The sequence below is a fragment of the Megalopta genalis genome, unplaced genomic scaffold, assembly GCF_051020955.1.
Source record: "Megalopta genalis isolate 19385.01 unplaced genomic scaffold, iyMegGena1_principal scaffold0020, whole genome shotgun sequence".
Lineage (NCBI taxonomy): Eukaryota > Metazoa > Arthropoda > Insecta > Hymenoptera > Halictidae > Megalopta > Megalopta genalis.
Window position 1 is genome coordinate 2649418 of NW_027476090.1, and position 22371 is coordinate 2671788.

The 22371-nt window shown below is 37.4% G+C and overlaps 1 protein-coding gene across 1 annotated transcript in view; it reads left to right on the top strand.

The window, feature by feature from the left end:
* LOC117227341 (uncharacterized) overlaps positions 1-22371 on the top strand; it is a 97580-nt gene that overhangs the window by 64923 nt on the left and 10286 nt on the right. Inside the window, exon 2 of the mRNA XM_076527447.1 lies at positions 21161-21362. Within this exon, the coding sequence (XP_076383562.1) occupies positions 21161-21362 (202 nt within the window). The remainder of the gene's footprint in view (positions 1-21160; positions 21363-22371) is intronic.

The window sequence follows — 22371 nt, forward strand, 5'->3', positions numbered from 1 at the left end:
GTATACTTGAACATTTAACCTGATTGGTTCGGAGCACTTTTGTTCTCGATCTCGTCAGACATTCGAACGCAAAGGGTTAAATTATACGATCTATACTTCGGCATTTCTGCATCATTTCATATTATTTATAAAACGAAATTCGTGCAATGTAAAAATTGCATATAAAATTGCAATGTGAAAATTGCATATAAAATTGCAATGTAAAAATTGCGTATAAAATTGCAATGTGAAAATTGCATATAAAATTGCATATAAAATTGCAATGTGAAAATTGCATATAAAATTGCAATGTAAAAGTTGCATATAAAATTGCAATGTAAAAACTGCATATAAAATTGCAATGTAAAAATTGCATATAAAATTGCAATATATTATTATAACATATATTATTATTAATTACATAATATTATTATTTATTGCAAAATAATTGCAATAGAAATCATCGACTATGATTCACTATTATCTTCTATAAATTACAGGAAATTGGAAACGCAAATATACCTTATTTGATAACAATCCGAAAATATCACGAGAATTTAGAGAACAGAATTTATACGGTTCTCGCAAAATTTGATCAATATTCGTAACACATGTTACAGTTTCAACAACGAAACGCCCGTAAACGACTGTCGGATCGGGTTTTAAGTCTGTCCGTACGAGAGAAAAGCCGACCACAGTTAAATTGACAAGGTCATAAAAGAGCGAGCGAAATACATTGTAGCACCGCGGTGTCGAAGAAAGTTAATCGTTCCGATTGTCGGACGTGTAATTCATCGTCTCGAGGATAATTTCGTCGAATTCCGACGGTGCCGCGGCCCGATTTTCGGCCGCTTCCTCCGATCGATGCCCTTCGGCCCCGCGGCCGAGAAATTTCATTCCCGATCCGAGATACTTTTCGGGAGACCGACTATGTAATTTTGATTCGTTATTCCGCGAAACTCGAGGAACTCCGCTTGGTAATTGGCCAAATTGCCAATCCTGCCAATCAATCGTTAAATATCAAGGATAACCTGGTCCCGTTCCCGTGCGTTCGCGTCTGGTTAGTCACCTGCGCGCCAGCTTTTGTACCCGTTCCCGTTCACGTGCGGATATATTCGCGCGTTTGCAACGAGACGACATAGGTAGACTCGCGTGCGTGTTTTAAACGACACGATAAAAATTCACTCCGCGCTACAGCTGTTATTCCGGTAAAAGGGAACTCGCGTTAACAAAAAAAAACAAAAAAAAAACGCTAAATGTCGAATCAGCAAGATCGATGGAATTGAGCTGGTATTTTACTGGTTGCGTTATGGTTCTTTTTTTACTGTTGCGCGATTAATTATGACACAGATGTAATTTTTGCTTAATTTGTGTCTTATCACCGATAACTGAGGTATCTTATTCCGCGTGCCGTTGGTCGTTCGTTCGTTCGATTGATTCACACGAGAGACAAGCAGCTCTCCGATGAGATTTAAGCGATGCTTTTTGTAGTAAAGCGATATAGCGAGTTTAGGCGGTTTAAAAAAACTTGATGTTTGTTTTGGATCATCTTCTTTTTCATATTATTTCAGAACTTTCTGTTCATCTAATCTTATTAAATTGACCAATGCGATTGACTAATATAAAATGTCGAATTCACGCGGACAACATTAAAACATTTGGCCAAAGATCTTCGTTAAATGTTATATTTTTTTTATTGATTGCATTTTTGTCATGTTATACGTATGCTTTACATAGCACTTAAGACTTGTGTAGAAAATGTAACCATATTAATTAAATTAAATTATTATATATTATATATATTATATTATATTAATATATTAATATAATATTATAATATATATATATTATATTATATTAATATATTAATATAATATTATAATATATATATATTATATAATATATAATATAATAATATATATAATATATTATAATTATGCTATATGGCTCTTTATAACATATGAAATGCCGGAATGCGGCTCTCATTGATCGCATGCGCGCCCGTCATTGGTCTAGAATACGGGCTGCCTTGAAATCACTAACAATTATTTCACCGACGATGTCTCAACGACCGTTTTCATCGTACATAAGAAATGGCAGAGTGGTAAAAAGCGGCGAGGTAGAAACAGTTGTGAATTCAGAGTAAGAGTAATGTATAGTATCAGCAAATGGAAAACAGATTATTCGTTCTCATGGCTCCGCAAAACACAATCATACGCCGGAAGCAGCGCGTTCTCAAATTATTACAGTTTGCAATAAAATAAACGAACCAGCTGCTGCTGCTAACGAGAGAGGCCATGCCAGATTGTCAGAAATGCGGCTGTAGAGGCAGAGAAAATTATTCAACCACAACTTCCGAGTAATTCTGCTTTGAATTGGCAAGTGTTATATAAACGACGAGAAGACGAATCTGCTGAACCAAAAAATATATGAGGAACTTAATTTGTAACAAAAAATGGACAATTTGGGAAGATAACGGTAACTATAAAAACGAGCAGCAAGGCTCGAATAATCGTATCTTCTCCTCCCAAATTGTCCATTTTTGTGCGTACGTCAATTGACAGCGTCGATTAGGGAGAACTACTGTACTTGGAATGGAAAACCTTTCGTAAATGTTATTAACACTAGATTTACCCGCCAGAATGACGGGTCACTTTTAATTTGCGATTATTCATATTGTAAAATGCGGTAAAATGCGGCGATTTCAAGGAATATAAAATATAATATATAAAATATATATAATAAAATAATAAATATAATATAATAAAATATATATAATATAGGAATATAAAATATAATTTTACAGGAAACTTTATATCCAAATATCGCGCCATGTTTATTGAAAGAACTGAAATTGTTCAGAGGAATATTTTCCTGTATTTTAACAAGAGAAATATCTAATAGAGTTGCTATATGTATAGTCTACGATGCGCGTACGATTAGAACGTTCAACACGACCGAGGGTCCTAATAGTTCATCATTTCGATCGCCTTCGCAAAAGTTATGCACGTAAAACATACAACATCGAATAAGAATAACCAACACAGTTCCATTATAAAGTTCCAATAAATCGATGAAGTTGCATAGACAGTAACACATGTAAGAAAACGGCATTCTAATTTTATTAAAACAATTTTGGGATTTCCCTCTTGCTACAGACACAAAATTGTTTTAAACATTTCGGATTAACATACATGTTTCACGTGCTAAAAATAAGAAATCTAACCGTTCGAATAATATTTTTGTCAGCCACTGTGCCGCTCGAGCCTTTCAATTCCCACATCGACTATCTCATCCAAACAAGCGTAGATAACGGACGATAACAGACGAAAGTTTTCGCTGAAAAATCATGTATAACGAATCATACCAGTTTCCCGGAAATATCGAATTCGTTTTCATTCGGCGAATTACGGCGGTTGATAGTCCGTTTTACAAATCAGCGCGGCCATCGCCACAATTATGCGGCCATTCGAATTCAAGCCGATAAAATCGAAGAATCCACGGCAACGGCGTCTGGGAAAGTTCCGAGGAGAAGCCCATTTCGACTTAGCAATCTCGCCCGGGCAATTTCCACTTTTCCAATTCTTTCCTCTGGCCGCATAGCCGGTGTTTCCCCGCGTGGTCGTGACTTTTCCACGCAGCTCGAAGTCGTAAAGTCCCGGGCCATAGGCGAAGCAGGGGCTGGCTATCGATTTCGCGTGTTTCCTTTCGGAAATTACCTTGTTTTTTTCTCTCTCCACCCCCCGAATGTGTTTCGAGCCACGGGAAAGATCGATACGATATCGTGATACTACCTCCTGATCACGCTGGGTGGCCCTTCGCGACCTGCCACGCACGGCGAATCTCCCTTAACCTTTTTGGTACGGCTGAATTCTGCGCGACGCTATTTCTCTGGACGGCAGAGTCTGATTTGTACTGTACAGAGTCAGGTACTGTATATTCTGTCTGTATATACAGGGTGTTCCAAAAATGTCTCGCAATCCGAAAGTGGCGGGTTCCTCGGGCCATTTGAAGCAACCTTTTCCTTTACAAAAATTGTCTCCGAGGCACCGTTAACGAGTTATTAACGAAAAACAGTGACCAATGAGAGGCGAGCTCGACTGGCGCGAGGCGACCGAGCCAATGAGCGGAACTGGGCTTCGCGCGCTGGTTGGCTGGACCGCCTCGCGTCAGCCGTGCTCGATTCTTATTGGTCACTGTTTTTCGTTAATAACTCGTTAACGGTGCCTCGGAGAACATTTTTGTAAAGGAAGAAGTTGCTTCAAATGGTCCGAGGAACCCGCCATTTCCGGATTGCGAGACATTTTTGGGACACCCTGTAGACTGTTGTAAATCGATGTGAAGACAAAAGAAGTGTGAAACAATACATATGAAGACGATTATTTGATTCAAACGATGAGCGAGTGAGCTACCAGAGCAAGCCACTATAGTGGCGCGTCGTCCAGAGAGATGACATCCGCGAAAGCCACTATAGTGGCGTGTCGTTCTGAAAGATGACATCCGCGAAAGCCACTATAGTGGCGCGTCGGGCATAAAAGGTTAATTCGCCAGCTCCGCGGCGGTTTTCGTTTTAACCCTTTGATGAACGAGAACCGTCGCGCAGAACCACTGTATTCTTTATCGTAGAGAATCTTCCTAGCAACTCTTTACTTTGTGTCTAAGTTCGCGCTACTCGAGACTTGCCCGAGACTTGCAAAACTGTACATCATCGTTTTAGATCATGCAATTGGTATAACAACGGGTTAGTTAATGCGCTGGTAAAAATGACCGACCTCGAAGATCATTTTGGAGTTATCGAAATTATAAAAACTCTTTACACTCAAACTTGTTTTCCTCATAAATCGACCGCGGACTTTTGCGGAAAATGAGAATTGCCTGCATTAATTACAAGGCACAGGAGCTACAGAAATGTTTATTTCTTTTCTTAACACTTGGCCAACCGAATGGAGAGATTTCCCCGCTTTAAATTCGGTCGGTTGGTGACCGAATGGATGATTAATGAAGAATTAAAAATGATTGTGTCATTTTGTTAAGATCTGCAAGAGGTACGAATGCTGAAGAAGTAATTGATGTCATATAAGTGTGCTTCGTAATTTTTGTTTAATCGAATGAAATATTTTCATTTGATGAACATTTTTGAGGTGGAAGTGTTAAGAATTTGAATGGACTGCAAATAACACAATAACGTTTTTAAATTCTTCAAATGTGTTTACTGTTTTCAGATTGACCTACTCTTTATTGTCACGAATGCATAAAAACCGCGATCTATTTATAAAGTGACACGTAATTTTTAGTGCTCGGTACGTTTGGTGCTAAAAATAGATTGAATTTTTCGTAAAAATCCTCAGGATGCTTCATTTCCGGTAACATTTCCTTGAAGTAACAATTATCACTTTCCATTGCACTCTTACTAGAATTTCACAGCATCCAAATCGTTTTAACCCTTTGACTAAGTAGATATACTTGTTAAGCTTCGGATCTTCACACAAAATAGAACTGACATAAGTTTATTAAATCCGTAATAAAATGATTCATTTTTTACAAACAAAGGAGTGTCAAGTAAACAGGAATGAACATTTGCGATTCAATCGTACAGCAAAACACATCGGAGATGTTCACTCTTGTCAACCTGTCGCTCCATAGTTTCCAAAAAATTAATCACCTAAATCCTCACACGGAACGAATAAGACGTGTCAGACATAACTGTTGGACAACTATTAAATATTGATTACCGATCTGTACAGGGTGTCCCAAAAATATCTCGCAATCTGAAAATGAGCGGTTCCTGAGATAATTTGAAGTAACTTTTTCCTTAACGCAAATGCAATCTGCGGCTTCGTTTGCGAGTTATTAACGAAAAACACTGACCAATCGGAGAGCGAGCTCGACTGGCGCGAGGCGGCCTCATCAACGAGCTCACGAAGCCCAGTTCTGCCGATTGGCTCGCGCCGCCTCGCGCCAGTCGAGTGCTCGCCTCTCATTGGTCACCGTTTTTCGCTAATAACTCGGAAACGAAGCCGCGGATTACATTTTCGCTAAGGAAAAAGTTACTTCAAATGACCCCAGGAATCTCCCATTTCCTGATTGCGAGACATTTTTCGAACATCTTGTATATTGATATCTCTCTCTTTAACCAGTTTATTTTCGTGATCAACGATTTGCCAGAGTGAGTAACCTAAAACTTGATATGAACAAAGGCTACATCGAAATACCCGATTCTAATTACGCCATTTACAAGAACTAGTGTCGTACATTGCGCATCAACGTGTCGTCTGTCTTTCTAACTCGTGGTCACTTCCGCAGGGTTAGTGGATCGTTCGAAAAGGGGGAAAATCTTGCGGATCTGGAAAGAACGAGGAAGGGAACGAGAAGAGGAACGACGAGAGAGTAACGCTTTAAATCGCTCGGCAGGGACGAGAGGACACGAGCGGAGCGAGGTCTAGCTCGCCTCGTAATCCAGACAGATGGGACTCGTTAATGGGACGCGCGAGTAATTTGCAAGAAATCTAATAACATCGTGGATAACTCTCTCTCTCTCTTTCGTTCTCGCCCTCTTGCTCTCTCTCTCTCTCTCTCTTTCTCTCTTGTTCTCTATCTTTCTGTTCCTCTCTCGGTCCCTTTCTCGGCCCATAATTCGTGGCCTGACTTTTCCCCCTTGCATGGTCGTCGTTGGCCTCTCTCTAATGACAATACACGGGGAGAGCACCCCGCTCGTGAAAATTAAAATTCGCCCCGAAGCAGTGCTAGATCGAGCGCGCGCGCGCGCGCCCGCGTGCTAACACAGGAGACCGGACATGGACAATGGACATCCTCCGCGTGGTAGCTAACCGATGGAGAACCATGAAATTGTGTGTGCGTGAACCAACTACGGTTAATGATGGACATTCGGTCCATTCTTTCAGAAGATTCGCAGCGTTTCGGTTGCAGAGTACTATTAAATGTCATTCATGAGCGGCAGAAGCGTACTTGCTGCTGTGGAACGCATAGTAATCGTACGAAAGAGTGGAACATTATACGTAACTTTCGAACATAAAATAGCAGCTTTTAACTGATAGGGTCGATTATACTAAACGTCGATTAGGGAAACGTTTCAGCGTTTTCTGAATGTTTTCTGTGAACGAGAGAAGTGATTCTAGACACTTGAAATGATGACAACGCGTTGCACATTGACAGGAATCAATAATTCGTGTACTAGTGGTATTAACAAAAATGTACCAAGTATACACCAAGTTTTTTCAGTCGATTTGACTTGTGATTTGTCAACTACATGGACGAGAGTAGAGTGTGAATTCTATTACAATTTTCGAGGTGAATTCGATCAACAGTGAATGCTGAACTTTTTATAAGAAATAATGGTGTATCAAAGAGTGTACTGAACGTAATTGATGCAAATAATTTCGACAGAAGCTAAATGTTGGACTCTATAATCTGTAACTTAACCTTTTAGGCACGACGCGCCACTATAGTGGCTTCCGCGGATATCGTCTTTTAGAACGACACGCCACTATAGTGGCTTGCTCTACTAGCTCACTCGCTCATCGTTCGAACCAAATAATCGTCTTCATATGCATTGTTTCACACTTCTTTTGTCTTCACATCGATTTACAACAGTCTACAGGGTGTCCCAAAAATATCTCACAATCCGGAAATGGCGGGTTCCTCGGATCATTTGAAGCAACTTCTTCCTTTACAAAAATGTTCTCCGAGGCACCGTTAACGAGTTATTAACGAAAAACCGTGACCAATAAGAATCGAGCACGGCTGACGCGAGACGGCCCAGCCAACCAGCGCGCGAAGCCCAGTTCCGCTCATTGGCTCGATCGCCTCGCGCCAGCCGAGCTCGCCTCTCATTGGTCACTGTTTTTCGTTAATAACTCGTTAACGGTGCCTCGGAGAAAATTTTTGTAAAGGAAAAGGTTGCTTCAAATGGCCCGAGGAACCCGCCACTTTCGGATTGCGAGACATTTTTGGAACACCCTGTATGTACAGACAGAATATACAGTATCAGACTCTGTACAGTACATATCAGACTCCGCCGTCCAGAGAAATAGCGTCGCGCAGAATTCAGCCGTATCTAAAAGGTTAATTCTTGAAAAGTGAAAGCTTTTAGCAACTGCAAAATTGACTACCATCAGATCCATCCGATGCATCAATTTTTCTTAAATATAATATATTTTTCGATGCATTTCTTCTAAACTTCAACATCCCGTTGCATCGTTGTATTAGATAGCTGTTATTTTACGTTACTGCATTCCCGTAGTATTTTTCGAACCAACCACATTGCATATTTTCACACTGCTATGTTTAAATAACATGTATTCCATCTTTTACGACAAATGATCCTTTCGAAACCTTGACTCCAAATAGACTTGGTCTACATCAACTAAATCAATCATCTAAAATTACGTGCACCGGAACAAATGATCGATACGTACATAAATGATCGATTCAAACACAAATGAGTCATCGAGCGCAGAAACAACTTAACCCAGTTTTGGCTTGGAAACGATAAACGACAAATGAAATGCTTATTTACTGATTTTATGTGATATGATTAAAACGAACGAAGTTTTCTAATATAATCAAATATTCTTATCATATGTGATAATAAATTACTATTAAAATGCAGTCATTTGATGTAGTCACAGTTATTAAATATCAGAAAATAAACAGATTTAAGTTGGTTTTGCAATTATTGGATATTATCGTTGAGAAATGAAGTAATATTATAGCAGAAAAACGTTGTATTTCATTTTTATGAAATATTTGTATTTCATATTATGGGAAGGGTTCTAGGGACAAATCCAATGTTAGAAATTCATCTGTTTCATCTAAAGTTAGTTTATAAAACGTTTTATAGCCATCTGCTGGCGGGTCTGGAGGTAGCCGCCACATCACTATAATATAATTTACAAAACTGCACTATTCTTTCGCACTTATAAAAATAAGTCCAGCGATCACAACTTTTTTAAAAATACTGAAAATAATTCAAAACAATACTTCACACACACTTATCACACGTTTTTATTTCTTTTACACTAAGCCCCGCAATTAATTTTCCGAGTACAGCGACTTACGCCACTTTCAAAATAAACATGTTTGTTATACCGTTAATTAGCAAAACTTCTCTCGAACAAATCTCAATAGTTCTCAACTTATTGATTGCGTTACCATTAACTCGATTTTTTTGAAAAACTGACTTATGCCACTTTCAAAATAAACGGCTCAATTATTAGATGTATGCAAAAGTTTCATAGTCAAAGAGATCGTACTGTCTCGCTAGAAATTATTTTTTTTCTTAATCTTGTCGTGACCACGTGTAAAAATAAAGCAGGGTTTGTTGACACGAATTACTAAAAATTAATTCGTTAAAAATTAATAAACGTTGTTGCAACAGACGAACATATTCAAATAACAATTCACCTTGAAACAAGTGGCAAACTAATGCTGAATAATTTAACCCTCGACCGGATTATAGTGGCGCATGCAACTTTAAACGAGTCAACATTAACATACGTTAATGTAATTATTTAAAAATTCATGTAATCAATCCTCTATGACTTGCATCGATTAATTTGGGAGCAGTGGAATAATAACTGGCAGTAATTGGCAGCCCGGTTAAGGGTTAATAGTAATTCATATAATACATTTTTAATATTACCTTGTGAAATGACGATGACGACTCGGGATTTCTGAAAACTGACTGAAACGACGACGTTGAAAAACACTTCGTAAATGGAGCATCAACTCGATAAACGAACGGGGAGATCGATGCAGGTATCCGAGCGAATATCTGCAGCTTGTATTACAGCGAATGCTAACTTTCCCGGAGATTTCAAAGCGTCGACACGCTATCCGACATCGGCAAGTTCGGGTTTTCGACGATTCCCGGTAACGAGACATTTAAGCCGAAGATTAATTCAGGCCGCGGTAGAGTATTCCAGGAGTAATCAGATAACCTGAACGAATTCGAAGAGCTCCGAGTCTGCATCGACTCGGAACGATCATCTTGCATTATCATCGTCCCGGCCGTCCTTGGTTCAAGGAAACGATCGGATCGCGGCGTAACACGATACAAGCGGAATCCGTAAGTCGTGCTCCTCACGGTCGATTAGCGTGACGAATCGATAATGAGCCGCGTTTCAATTTTAATCGACGTCAAAAGTTTGTCCCCGCGAAACGCCGCGTGCTCGGGACGCGGTTCCTGACGGTTCCCGTTCCCGTTCCCGTTCCGGTCCCCGTCACCGTGGAAAAAAGAAATCCACCTCGGGTAACTCGATCTGCACGAACACCTACCAAATGGAATTATACCGGCTGACACGCCATGAATTTTAATCGGCACTTAATCTCCATGGGCCGGCCGTTACGTTTCTGGATTGTTTGTTCCTTTCGCTTTTCGCAATGTACATTGTTTTACCCGCGAATCGACGAATAAACCGGGGGGCGGAGCTAGCGTAAACTGCCCGAGGATGTTTGAGAAATGTTACTCAAAAACGCTGGGAGGTCAATCTGTCGTGGAGTTGTCGCATTTTTCTAGTCAACGTGTCAACTGCCGAAAAAAACAACCCCAAAAATTTCCACGGGATCGAAGTTGGATAATAGTGCCGGTTACTGTGGGGTGTCCAATGGCATATGTTTTTATGATCATAATCAAATTCTTTTTCGTTCTTTCGTTACGCTTATTTTTTCAATAACAAGATTTAATACGTCTTATTTGGTAAATATAATGTTGATTTCATGTCGACTGGAAACTACATTTTTGTCGACGATGTATGCATTTGCGTGATAATTAGATTATCATAATCTTAGTACAAAATAAAATTGTCAGTTAAGAGCTTCTCTCTCTTTCCTCTATTAATTGAACCGAAGAAGTAATTTCCCATTCCTTTTTACTTTTTCTATTGTTTCGAATTACAGCCTGTCGCTTTTAGTTGAACATGTAGACCAGGGGTGTCACACTCAAAAGCTAACTTGGGCCAAATAAACAATGCTTAACTTTAGGTGGACCGCCAAAAATAAAATCAATGTTCATAGAAACAAATATTTTTATTTTGACTAGTACATTGTAATAAACATATATAAAGTTAAATTATTGTTTACGTCCTGACACTTGACATCTCTTCTCTGATATTATCTTTCCTATTTCGGGAGAGATTTTATTGGCCGAGACTACTTTCAAAATTTCTAATTCGGGCCGCGAGTTTGACACTAAAAAAAAAGGCTAAAAAAGGCTAAAAAGGCTTAAAAAAGGCTAAAACCACGATGTGTTAGAACGTTTCCCAATATCAGAAACGATAAAAATGAACATAGTCTTTTGTTCGAACACAAAGCATCATTACAGTTGCCTTTACGATCAAACTTTCCATATTTTTACAGTGGCTCACAAAGGTGTTCGAACACCTTTTAAAACGTGCGATGACCATTTTAACACTGAACTAAACGATTTGAATTTTGTGTAAATGATAGAGAGACTAGTCTACTAGACGATGACTGAAATGCTTCTTTTTGTAAATTTTGCTATTACTTGGAATGTCAAAAAATACAAACCTCTCGTTTCTTAACTTCTTTATCCGAGGCTATAACGAAACATTAAAAAATGTTTCATAGATCTCGGTGATTTATATGCATATTGAAAATTTTATCGAGATCGGTTCACGTTGTTGCGAGTTACAATAAATTAAAGATCGCAAAAATCGCTGTTTTATCACGATCATTTTTATTCCGATCAAATTTCTCAGCACGCGTATAAATTACCGAGATCCACAAAAGGCATTATTTAAATTTTCGTCAGAGGCTCAGATAAAAAAAATTGAAGAACGAGGATTTGTAATTTTATCTTTTCATTCCAAGTAATAGCAAAATTAGAAAGAAAAAGCGTCTAGTAGACTAGCCCCTCTAAAAATAATCCCTCATCTAAAAATAATTCAAGTCACTTAGTTCGGTTGTGAAAAAATTATTGCGTTTCAAAAGGTGTACATTTTAGTGGGTCACTAAATATGAAACGCGCACGTAACCATAATTACAGCCACTCGATTTGTTTGGCACAGTTCTTACGCCGGTATGAACTAACACCAAGATGTTCATCATTGTCGAACCAGGAAACACACACACATAATTCTTAAACGGGAATTCGTCGTTGGACGCCATTATCGAGGAGGATCACTGTTCGGCCGTGAATCGATCCGCAGATCGATCTTCGTGGGTGGACCATCGGGGCCGCAAAGCGAAAAGAATGAAGACGCGCGAAACAAAACGTGCGAGTTCGTTTGGTGGGAAAAGAGGAAGAGAACGCTGGAGGGACGACGGCGGCAAGCAAAAATAGAATAGTTCTACTGGCGGGAAAAAGAACCACGAGAGCGGGGCGGAAAGAAAACAGAGAAAGGAGGCGAAACAGAGGAAGATGCCGATCTCTTCGCGGAATATGTTTACATTAAAGGTGCGCCTTGAAAAAAGGCCGGGACGAACCGCAAACTGCTTAACGAGTCCTGCTCCTTTCACCCCCGACCGCTCACCTTTTCGCTTCTATGCGGTGCCACGAAGTTGCATCGCATGCACCCACACGGCAGCCCGGTCTCTGGACGGCGATGGGTTCGAGTGGAACCGGAGACGAACAAAATTCGCTCGAGTATTTGTAGCTCAATGTGCTCGAGATAATATGACGCAGCATGGAATAGAGAACAATACGAGTCTCATTTGAAGGATTAGATTAGCATAACCTTGACTAGAATTATATTGCTATTGCGAAATCCGTTGTAATCGTATTCTCCGATCTTCTGTCTGTGAGTACAGTAAATTCTCCGTAATTGACGTTCACACACACACAAATTGTACACAGAAATAGACAATTTGGAAAGGGGAGATGCGATTATTCGAACCTTGTGGCTCATTTTTATAATTACCGATCGTCAACAACTATAAAATCAAGCCGCAATAATCGAATCATCGTGTCTCCTCTTTCCAAATTGTCCATTTATGTTTCCAAGCTGTGCGTCAATTAGGGAGAATTTACTAACATTGCATTTGTCTCGCGTTGCCATCGCAACAGACGAGCCGTTTATTTTGAAAGTGGCATAAGTCACTTTTTCAAAAAAATCGAGTTAATGGTAACACTAATTACAATTGAACGGTATATTTACATTTTTTTAAAATTTGCAATCAATAAGTTGAGAACTATTGAGATTTGTTCGAGAGAAGTATTGCTAATTAACGGTATAAAAAACATGTTTCTTTTGAAAGTGGCGTAAGTCGCTATACTCAGGAAATTAATTGCGGGGCTTAGTGTAAAAGAAATAGGAACGTGTGATAAGTGTGTGTGTGAAGTATTGTTTTGAATTATTTTCAGTATTTTTAAAAAACTTGTGATCACTGGACTTATTTTTATAAGTGCGAAAGAGAATAGTGCAGTTTTGTAAATTATATTATAGTGATGTGGCGGCTACCTCCAGACCCGCCAGCAGATGGCAATAAAATGTTTTATAAACTAACTTTAGATGAAAAAGATGAATTTCTAACTTTGGATTTGTCACCAAAAAGAGGAAGACCTAGGCGTTATTCACAAATAGAAATGGATCCGTTATACTCTGGATCTCGTCCTGTTTCTTCAGCAAAATACAAAGACGTGATGGACTTGCTTAATTATATACCCCCAATATACCACAGTTATTTAAAAAATTTGAAACGAAACACGATTTCCGAGGACTTAATCACTCCTATTGTTGACGAAAATGAAATTGAACCGATGTATTTTCATATAAATTACTTGTACTTATGTTCCAAAATGTACTAATTATTTTTGTATTTTATGAATATTAAAATAAAAAATACTTAAATCAAACCTTTATATTGAATATGTTCATGGTATAAATTATTATTATATATGTAATTTATTCAACAATTTTAGTAAATCATTGTCCTTTCAAAACATCGCTTCGGTAAAATACGTCGGACAAAATGAATATATGTCAGTCATTTTTCTAAACTATTTATTTTGAAAGTGGCTCAAGTCACTTTACCGTAATGAAAAGTGGTGATTCTTTAATGTTTATACGAAATTATTTATACTGAGAAAAATATCGGTATCCTGAGATAACAAATACAAGTAAATCTTCTCGAAAGTTAGCATCCATATTTTGAAACATGTTAAAACGCAAACCCTTAAATATCTCGACTTAAAAACAAAGTGACTTATGCCACTTTCAAAATAAACGGCTCAATTCGTGGGACAATCGCATTTCTCCCTGTCAAATTTTGCATAAGCAACGATTTCGACGGATGAATATTTCATAGAAATATGGACACGTATAAATGAACGGACGATGCTCGTTTTTGAAACGTTCGTTCAGATAACTGTCCCCTCCCTTAATTAATAAACTTTGCTTATGTGACAACCACATCGATCCTCTCTCCGGTAAATTATATACTTTTTTTTTTTAAATTGTTTCCGTTCGTAGCGCTGGGAACGCTTTCATTCACATTCAACGCAACCGGCGCTGTTGTTCAACAGCGCATATCTCTTTTATAACAGAAGATAAACTCATCAGGAGCGTGTCGTAATTAAAAGCTGAACGTATTCGCCGATCCGATATCACCGAGCGTTGGCTACCATGAAGCGTAATTCCCTCTAGGACCCATTAATATGTCCCGCGGCGCTCGTGTTAATCACCAATTTTATCGTCATTAACGCTTCTTCGCCGATTATCTCGAGCTGCCGCACATTTTCAGCATCGACGCCGAACATTCCCTGCTCGAAACGTCGTTGCAAATTAATGGTCATTTCGGCGGAGCGTTACCTGTGGCCCAGCGCAACGATGAATGACAGTCAAGGAATGTTCCCTAAGCGATGTTCCGGAATGGTTCTAACCCGGAAAATTGCTGAAAATATTTAACGCGATTTTATTTTTAAACTGCTGGAACCGCCAGCGATTTTCCATAATTGTCTGCAGCCTAATTCTTGTCTGGACGGATTATTTAGAAAACAGGAGAACGTTGAATTTTAGTTGATTAATAATTCGATTCATCGTGAAGCTCAATATCAAAACTGCCAATGAAAATTTAATGATATAATTTGTTTTATTCTCTCTTTGAACGAAGTTGGCAGCGATGTCTCTCGAAAAAAGCAACGATATTTTAAAGAATCACTTTCGTGAAAGTATTTCTCGCCTCGAAAATATTAAATTCGTCTCTAATAACACTGTCTAGGTCTTTTAACCCAGATTTGTAAGTCTCGTCTAACAAGTTGACTCATCACTTAACCAACAGCTGTTAATATTAGGTTCAATCAGGAGACCGGCGCGTTTCAGAGAAATACATTATGAAATATAATACATTGAGTCAGAAAAATGTGCAGGTTGCTAGGGGTCATCAAACAAATTCGCCTTCTGATGATTAACCCTTTGTGTCCCAAAGGCGTTTTAAACTACTACTCCCATTAAAAAATGCTGAGCAGCACCGCGAACAAAATTCCCTTGTGACTTATTGTTAGTTTATTTCGGAAAACCTTGTCCCAATAGATTCGAATTTTTAATAGAATTTAAATTTTCATTGCAATTCAAGATTTCGATTTTGTTCACAATTGTCCATACAATTGTACGATACATTTGGAATCTGCATACTTGAGTTTTACCAATAAAGAAACTTTGAAAATTTAAATGAGTTCTGAGATGTTCTTATAAAATATACAAACATTGTAAAAGGAAAACTAGGAGTAAATATTGTGCAAAAGTTAAATCTTTGTACTTTTAAAGTACTTATATATATACATTTAAAGTATGAACTACTCAAACAGTTTTGGAGTATTTGCAATGGAGACGGCAATAAAAAATGTAACTGGTCGTGAATCTGCATGCAAGATAGAAATTTTCAAAATCTATTACAAATATCACGAGTGACTTTTGAATCTCTTTCTTGCTTTCACAATTTTCGATCGTTTGAATCTTCCTAGTCTTTAAAATTCTGACTATTACTTTTGATCACAAGTGCAGTAACTTGCATTAACATTCGGGAAACTTTTAAAACAAAATTACTATCTTGAAAGTGGTTGAAATGCCATGTATTTTTTTTGAGGTGTTAGAGAAACTAGGTCGCTAGACAAAAAGCGCATTTTTTAACTTTTCTGTCTGAGCTTATAACGAAAATTTGAACAATGCGTTTTATAAATATATTATATATAATATTATATTATAATATATATATATATATATATATATATATATATATATATACACATATATATTATATAATATATATACACATATATATTATATAATATTATTATAATATATATATTATATATAATATATTATATACTTTATTATTCTCTATAACCTAAATGCGTATTATCTGGATCAAAATCAACTCCAAATTAATTACAAAAAAAAGTTATATAATACAATATAGATAATTTTGCTCTGCAATAATAATAATAATAATAATAATAATAATAATAATAATAATAATAGATAAAAATCAATCGTTCACAACAACCTCCAAATAACCGCAGTTCACAAAATCTAAGTCAAACAATACTTCGTCCAATAATCCCAAAACATAGAGCACAAGGACAAAAAAAATATAGTAAAAAAGTAAAATACGTAAAAAATTACTCTTTCTGGCCATGATACTGCACCGTTGCGTCGCATCACAGAGTCGCGAGACAATCCCGAGGTTCTCCCGACGCGATCCGCGGCGCGCGCTATACTTTCCGAAAAACGAAAGAACTTCGGATTTCCGGGGCCCACGAAAGTTGGCAGATCCTTTAATGATCGTTTCAGCGGAACGGTACCGGTGGTCCGACGCGACGGCGGCCGAAGCTGAAGAGAAGACGAGGAGGCCGGCTGAAAAAGCGAGCCAGTCGGTCAAGGCTCCGCGGCAAGTAGCCAAGAGTCACGCGGTCGAAAACTAATCTATCCCACACCTCGGCCAGCAGCCACAGCTCGGCGAAAAACAAAATTCGAAATAGCCTGCTAAACAACGCTTTTAATGCGGTGCCACTAAAGCCTCCGAGAGATTGGCCGGCCTCCGCGAGGGCCGCCTCTGTCTACTGAAATCGGACCACCTGCTGATCGAGAATTACCTGAAACCGATGCGCCGTTTGATACAACGGCCGCCGCGATCCGATCCGTACGCGAATCTGCCCCTGCCGATCTACCCCTTTGTCGCCGATTGGTCGCGAAAACAACGAGCTTAACCCTTAAATGCATGATTTTTTGTCTTGAATTTTAAAAGATCGTTTTTTTTTTTATAGGAATGTAGTCATAGGTTACGTAAAAAATAAATAAAAAAATCTAGGTGATAATATTGAGTATTTATTTTGAAAAAAAGTTCTATGTAGACTTTTGGCAACAATATGCGTTAAAATTATTGTAGACGTAGACAAACGGTCATGTATTTATGTTATCTGTTGGTATAGGAATTTTCACATTATTTATAAATGAAATACAGCGAAGCAATTGCGATTTTTGTTGTGACACGAAGCAATTAGATAAATCACTCCTTTGTAGGAAACTCGAAAAAAGAAAATATCTCTCCAAGTAACACATTGAAGGTTATCACCCACCACATTCAAATGTCAAAAAACATATAACTTACTCGCCAAAAGTAAAGTCGAGTCTTTTATTTCACACATGGTCTATTGTCTATTGTTATCAACGTGTGTACTCAGGTTTTTGAATAAAATTAAGTGGAACTGGAATGTAGACAATTGGCAACAATATGCATTTAAGGGTTAAGGTAAATTATTTAATTATTAAATATATAATATTAAATTAATAATAATAATATTTAATAATATATAATATTAAATTAATAATAATAATATTTAATAATATATAATATTAAATTAATAATAATAATATTTAATAATATATAATATTAAATTAATAATAATAATATTTAATAATATATAATATTAAATTAATAATAATAATATTTAATAATATATAATTATTAGATATAATTAAGTGTAAATTGCGATTACGTTTAACTTTCTTTAGGATTTTTCTTGCGAAGCAACTATGAAGCAACCTTCTGCAGTCGCGTTTGTCCGGTAACTTTTACAAACTTTTGTTTCAAAAAATGTTAAAATTGTTGGCATTGACTTTGAAATATTTTGGAACATTTATTTATTTATTTATTTATTTATTCGGTAAAGTTAACGGGAGAACCTTTTGTTACACCTCGAGTGGTGACTCTGAGGCACCACTAAAATTGTTATAGCATACTCCAAGATAATTTTTATATTGACAAAGTTTACATTTAAGATATTGTTAAAACGTTACGAGTCACCACAAGACTCAATTTCATACGCATAAAATGCACTTTGTCATATAAAATGGAAATACTATAAGTCAGAAAAATGATTTTAGGTTTGCAGTTAAAATAGCTTCGAGTGCAAAGGATTAAAAGAATTATTAGACTTACGAGGAGTGGTCCCCAGGGTTGACGGTTACTTTCTATGAGATTTGGTACAGTGATAGAGCTTGAAAAGCTGAATCCAATGATATATGATTTTTGGGGCTTATAGTTTTCGAGATATAAAATGTTGAAGTTACTAATAAAAGGGCAGAAAGACGCGGTGAATCGCGACGTATGGCCTCGCGCGGCTGGAAGTGGAGGGGGGGAAGGGTGCCTCGCACCTCTCCTTGTTAGACTAAGAGCCAGTGTTAAAGACTAGATCTAAGACTGTTAAAGTGTTAAGATAAGTGATGAACAGCACGATAATAGAGGTTTTGAATGAGATGAAAAAACTATTAATGAACTATTAACCATTTTATATGACAAAGTGCATTTTATGAATATGAAATTGAGTCTTGTGGTGACTCGTGCAACAGTTACACATTTAACAATATCTTAAATGTAAACTTTGTCAATATAAAAATTATCTTGGAGTATGCTATAACAATTTTAGTGGTGCCTCAGAGTCACCACTCGAGTGCAAAGGGTTCATATTTTCCACTTCCTTTCCTTATGTAACAAAAGGCTCTCCCGTTAACTTGCAATGAAGGTAACAGTTTATAATTTGGCGCTTTAAACGATTGAAACAATCGTAGGAGAAATAAAAGAACGTGATTTTTAATGCGCCGAGCATGCGTGTAAAAGCGTAGCAGACGCAGAATATCTAGAGAGGAAAATTCTAGAGAAAACATTCCACAGAAAATTCTAGGAAAATTTTAAGAAGATCGTACGATGATGACCATGATTGCGGTTATTTTGTTAATCTCAAATGAAAAAAACGTGTACGATTCTTAATTAATATGACTTTGACGATAGCAGATACTGGAACAAAAGAAAAAAGTGGCGGCATTTTGACATGATCGATTTTTCCTGTGTTCATTTTACAATATACCTTCTGATATAATTAAACTTATCATACTGCTCAAAATAATGGACCGCGAATTTTTATTTTGAAATTGTTGTAATTGTAAAGACTTTTTATATGCTTACGAAGCAACACACGCTGGTCAATTTGAATGCCACATGGCTCTTGTGGAATCGAAAAAACATCCACGCCGCAACGTTTTAATAATTCTTGAGCTGCGAGCTGCGATTGCTAACTAATTACAATCGATAGAACTTTGTATTCGGTTTAATGGTAGTTAATGATTGATGTAATGTGCTCGAGTTTGTGCAAGCTAAACTAGTTCTTCAACTAAAGTTCAAGGTCCGCGCGACTCTTATTGAATGGTAATTTTCTAGCACTACTATTTTCTAGTACTAATAACTGTTACGTTTTAACCGTTCTCTGCATCCATTCGGCAAAAACAAACTGTATTGTTAACAGTTCATTATTATAGCAGGTAATTACTATAACGACATTTAATGATACAAATGTAGAAACAAATGATCTTAATGCATTTTCCCAGAAGGCTGTCGATGACATAAGAATGAACTTTTTCAGTACATGCTACCTTAAATTACAAAGAAACATTATTTTAGCTGCACTTGTTTATTTATTTATCAGACAGTGATCGTGTATGATCGCGTCAAGCGTTTGCACTGAAATGGAAACGCTTCTTCAAATGGAAGAGAAAAATTAACAATTTATAATTCTTAGCAGAAACGAGTTATTTTCATCAGGAAACGCGACTCGAAGTGTTTTTAGAAAAATGTTACATAGCAACCTGACTCTGAACAGAAAAAATAAACTGAAAGACGTCATAATTAATCATATTTCTTTATCGAACAACGTTGCGCTCGCGCGCAAGTGCTTTAACACAAATTTAGACGTTACAAATACCATGTTGATAAACAAATACAGTAGAACTTCATTTACACGAAGTCGGCAGGGGAGACAACCAATTCGTACGACCGGGTTAGCCACTTTTTCGTTCAATTTTTCGTTCAAATAACCAAAGAGCTCGCGACGAGATAAATGGATTTAAACAAAGAAAAGAAAACGTGCCGAGTTTACTTAGCGAGCGTTGCTTATAAGTCCAGTAAATCCGGGCATTGCCTAAAAATTCATTCCAATAAATAAAGATCAGATAAGCGCAGTTCTGCTGGCACTAACGCACTACCGATCGTGATTAAAAAGTTCTTCCAGTCACGGCGTTCAAGGAGCGAATTCTCTGAGACAAGAATTCGATACTTTTCAATACATTTAACGGGCAACGCGCTCGATTTTTACCGAGCTCGCGTTTCGCCCGTTCCCCGTGCTGCCATGGTAGGCCTTGTTAGCGATAGCAACAATCTCCCGGCGAATAGTTCTGGTTGCGCAAACAAGCTGGCACGATCAGCACGCGATTAACCCTACCGTTCCACGATTTAGTAGTATAATTTAATCGGGCCATGTGCAATTACCTAGGTACCTCCAGGCTGACCCCGAGGAATTGCAAAACGGCCCGGCACGCTACCCGATGATCTGCAACATATGATCTCGTCGGATCGTGGCGGGAATCGAGAAAACAAGGAACTCGTTACACGACCGCCGTCGGAGGCTGTTTGCAACTATGTTACCCATCCGGAGAACGATGCTGGGAGAGGGCCCGCGGTCCCGTAGACGTTGAGCCTCTCAGGATCACGTCGGTTCAAGGTCACCGATCGAGTTCACAGCCCACCGTTCCCCGCGGTGAAAAATATAAAAGGAAGAAAAACAGGGGGGGGGGAGTGCGGGCGGAAAGAGGAGAAAGAGCGAAGGAGCAAGTGAAAAGAAAGAGGAGAACGATGGCGGATGATCGATGGTGAGAATCGGTTGGACCAGTCACTGTGGCTTCGTACAGGAGAAGACATCAGCTCGCGGAGGAGGTGCCAGGGCTCTACATTCGACGCCTCACGCTCGAGGACCCCAGGAGAGCGCGGGAACCCTCGAGTTCAAGGTCACAGTCACCGGCACGCCATATCTGTCATCCTGCCGCCGGTTACGTACCCTCCTCCAGGAGATCCTCGAGGTATTCTCTTTCTCCGTCTCTCGCGAACCAAACGAACGCGCGCAGTCTCGCTGTTCTGTCGCAAACGTGCGAACCGTTCGATCCGTCGGAACCGTTAATTTATATTGGGTTGGCAACTAAGTAATTGCCGATTTTAGTTATAGATGTCTCTCAATCCCATTTTTATCGTATCCGTAAATGTTATATTATAAAATTATTATTATTATTATTATTATTATTATGTTATTTTTATTATCCGTTTAAGATATTCTCAAATATTTATCTTCAATGTTAAAATATTGGTAATGATCCTTGTTATTCGGTCATGTTTAATGGCTACAGATTTTTCGAACACGTAATTTTTCGCACACAATTCGATATTTATGGTGAAATATTAATTCCTAAAAATTTTAGAGTATCTCATCATTTTGTCCAATGATTGTAATAATATTGTAAATAATATAATTTAATAATATATAATTATAATAAACTTGGTTACAATCAATGGACAAAATTATGAGGTACTCTAAAAATTAATCTACTCTAAAAATATTATTATAATAATATATATTGTTACAATATAACATATATATGGGTTACAATCTTATAAACTCGATTACAATTAATGGACAAAATTATGAGGTACTCTAAAAATTGATCTACTCTAAAAATATTATTATAATAATATATATTGTTACAATATAACATATATATGGGTTGCAATCTTATAAACTCGATTACAATCAATGGACAAAATTATGAGATACTCTAAAAATTGATCTACTCTAAAAATATTATTATAATAATATATATTGTTACAATATAACATATATATGGGTTGCAATCTTATAAACTCGATTACAATCAATGGACAAAATTATGAGGTACTCTAAAAATTGATCTACTCTAAAAATATTATTATAATAATAATATTATAATTATATGTTATTATATATGTTATAACAATATTATAATTATATGTTATTATATATGTTATAACAATATTATAATTATATGTTATTATATATGT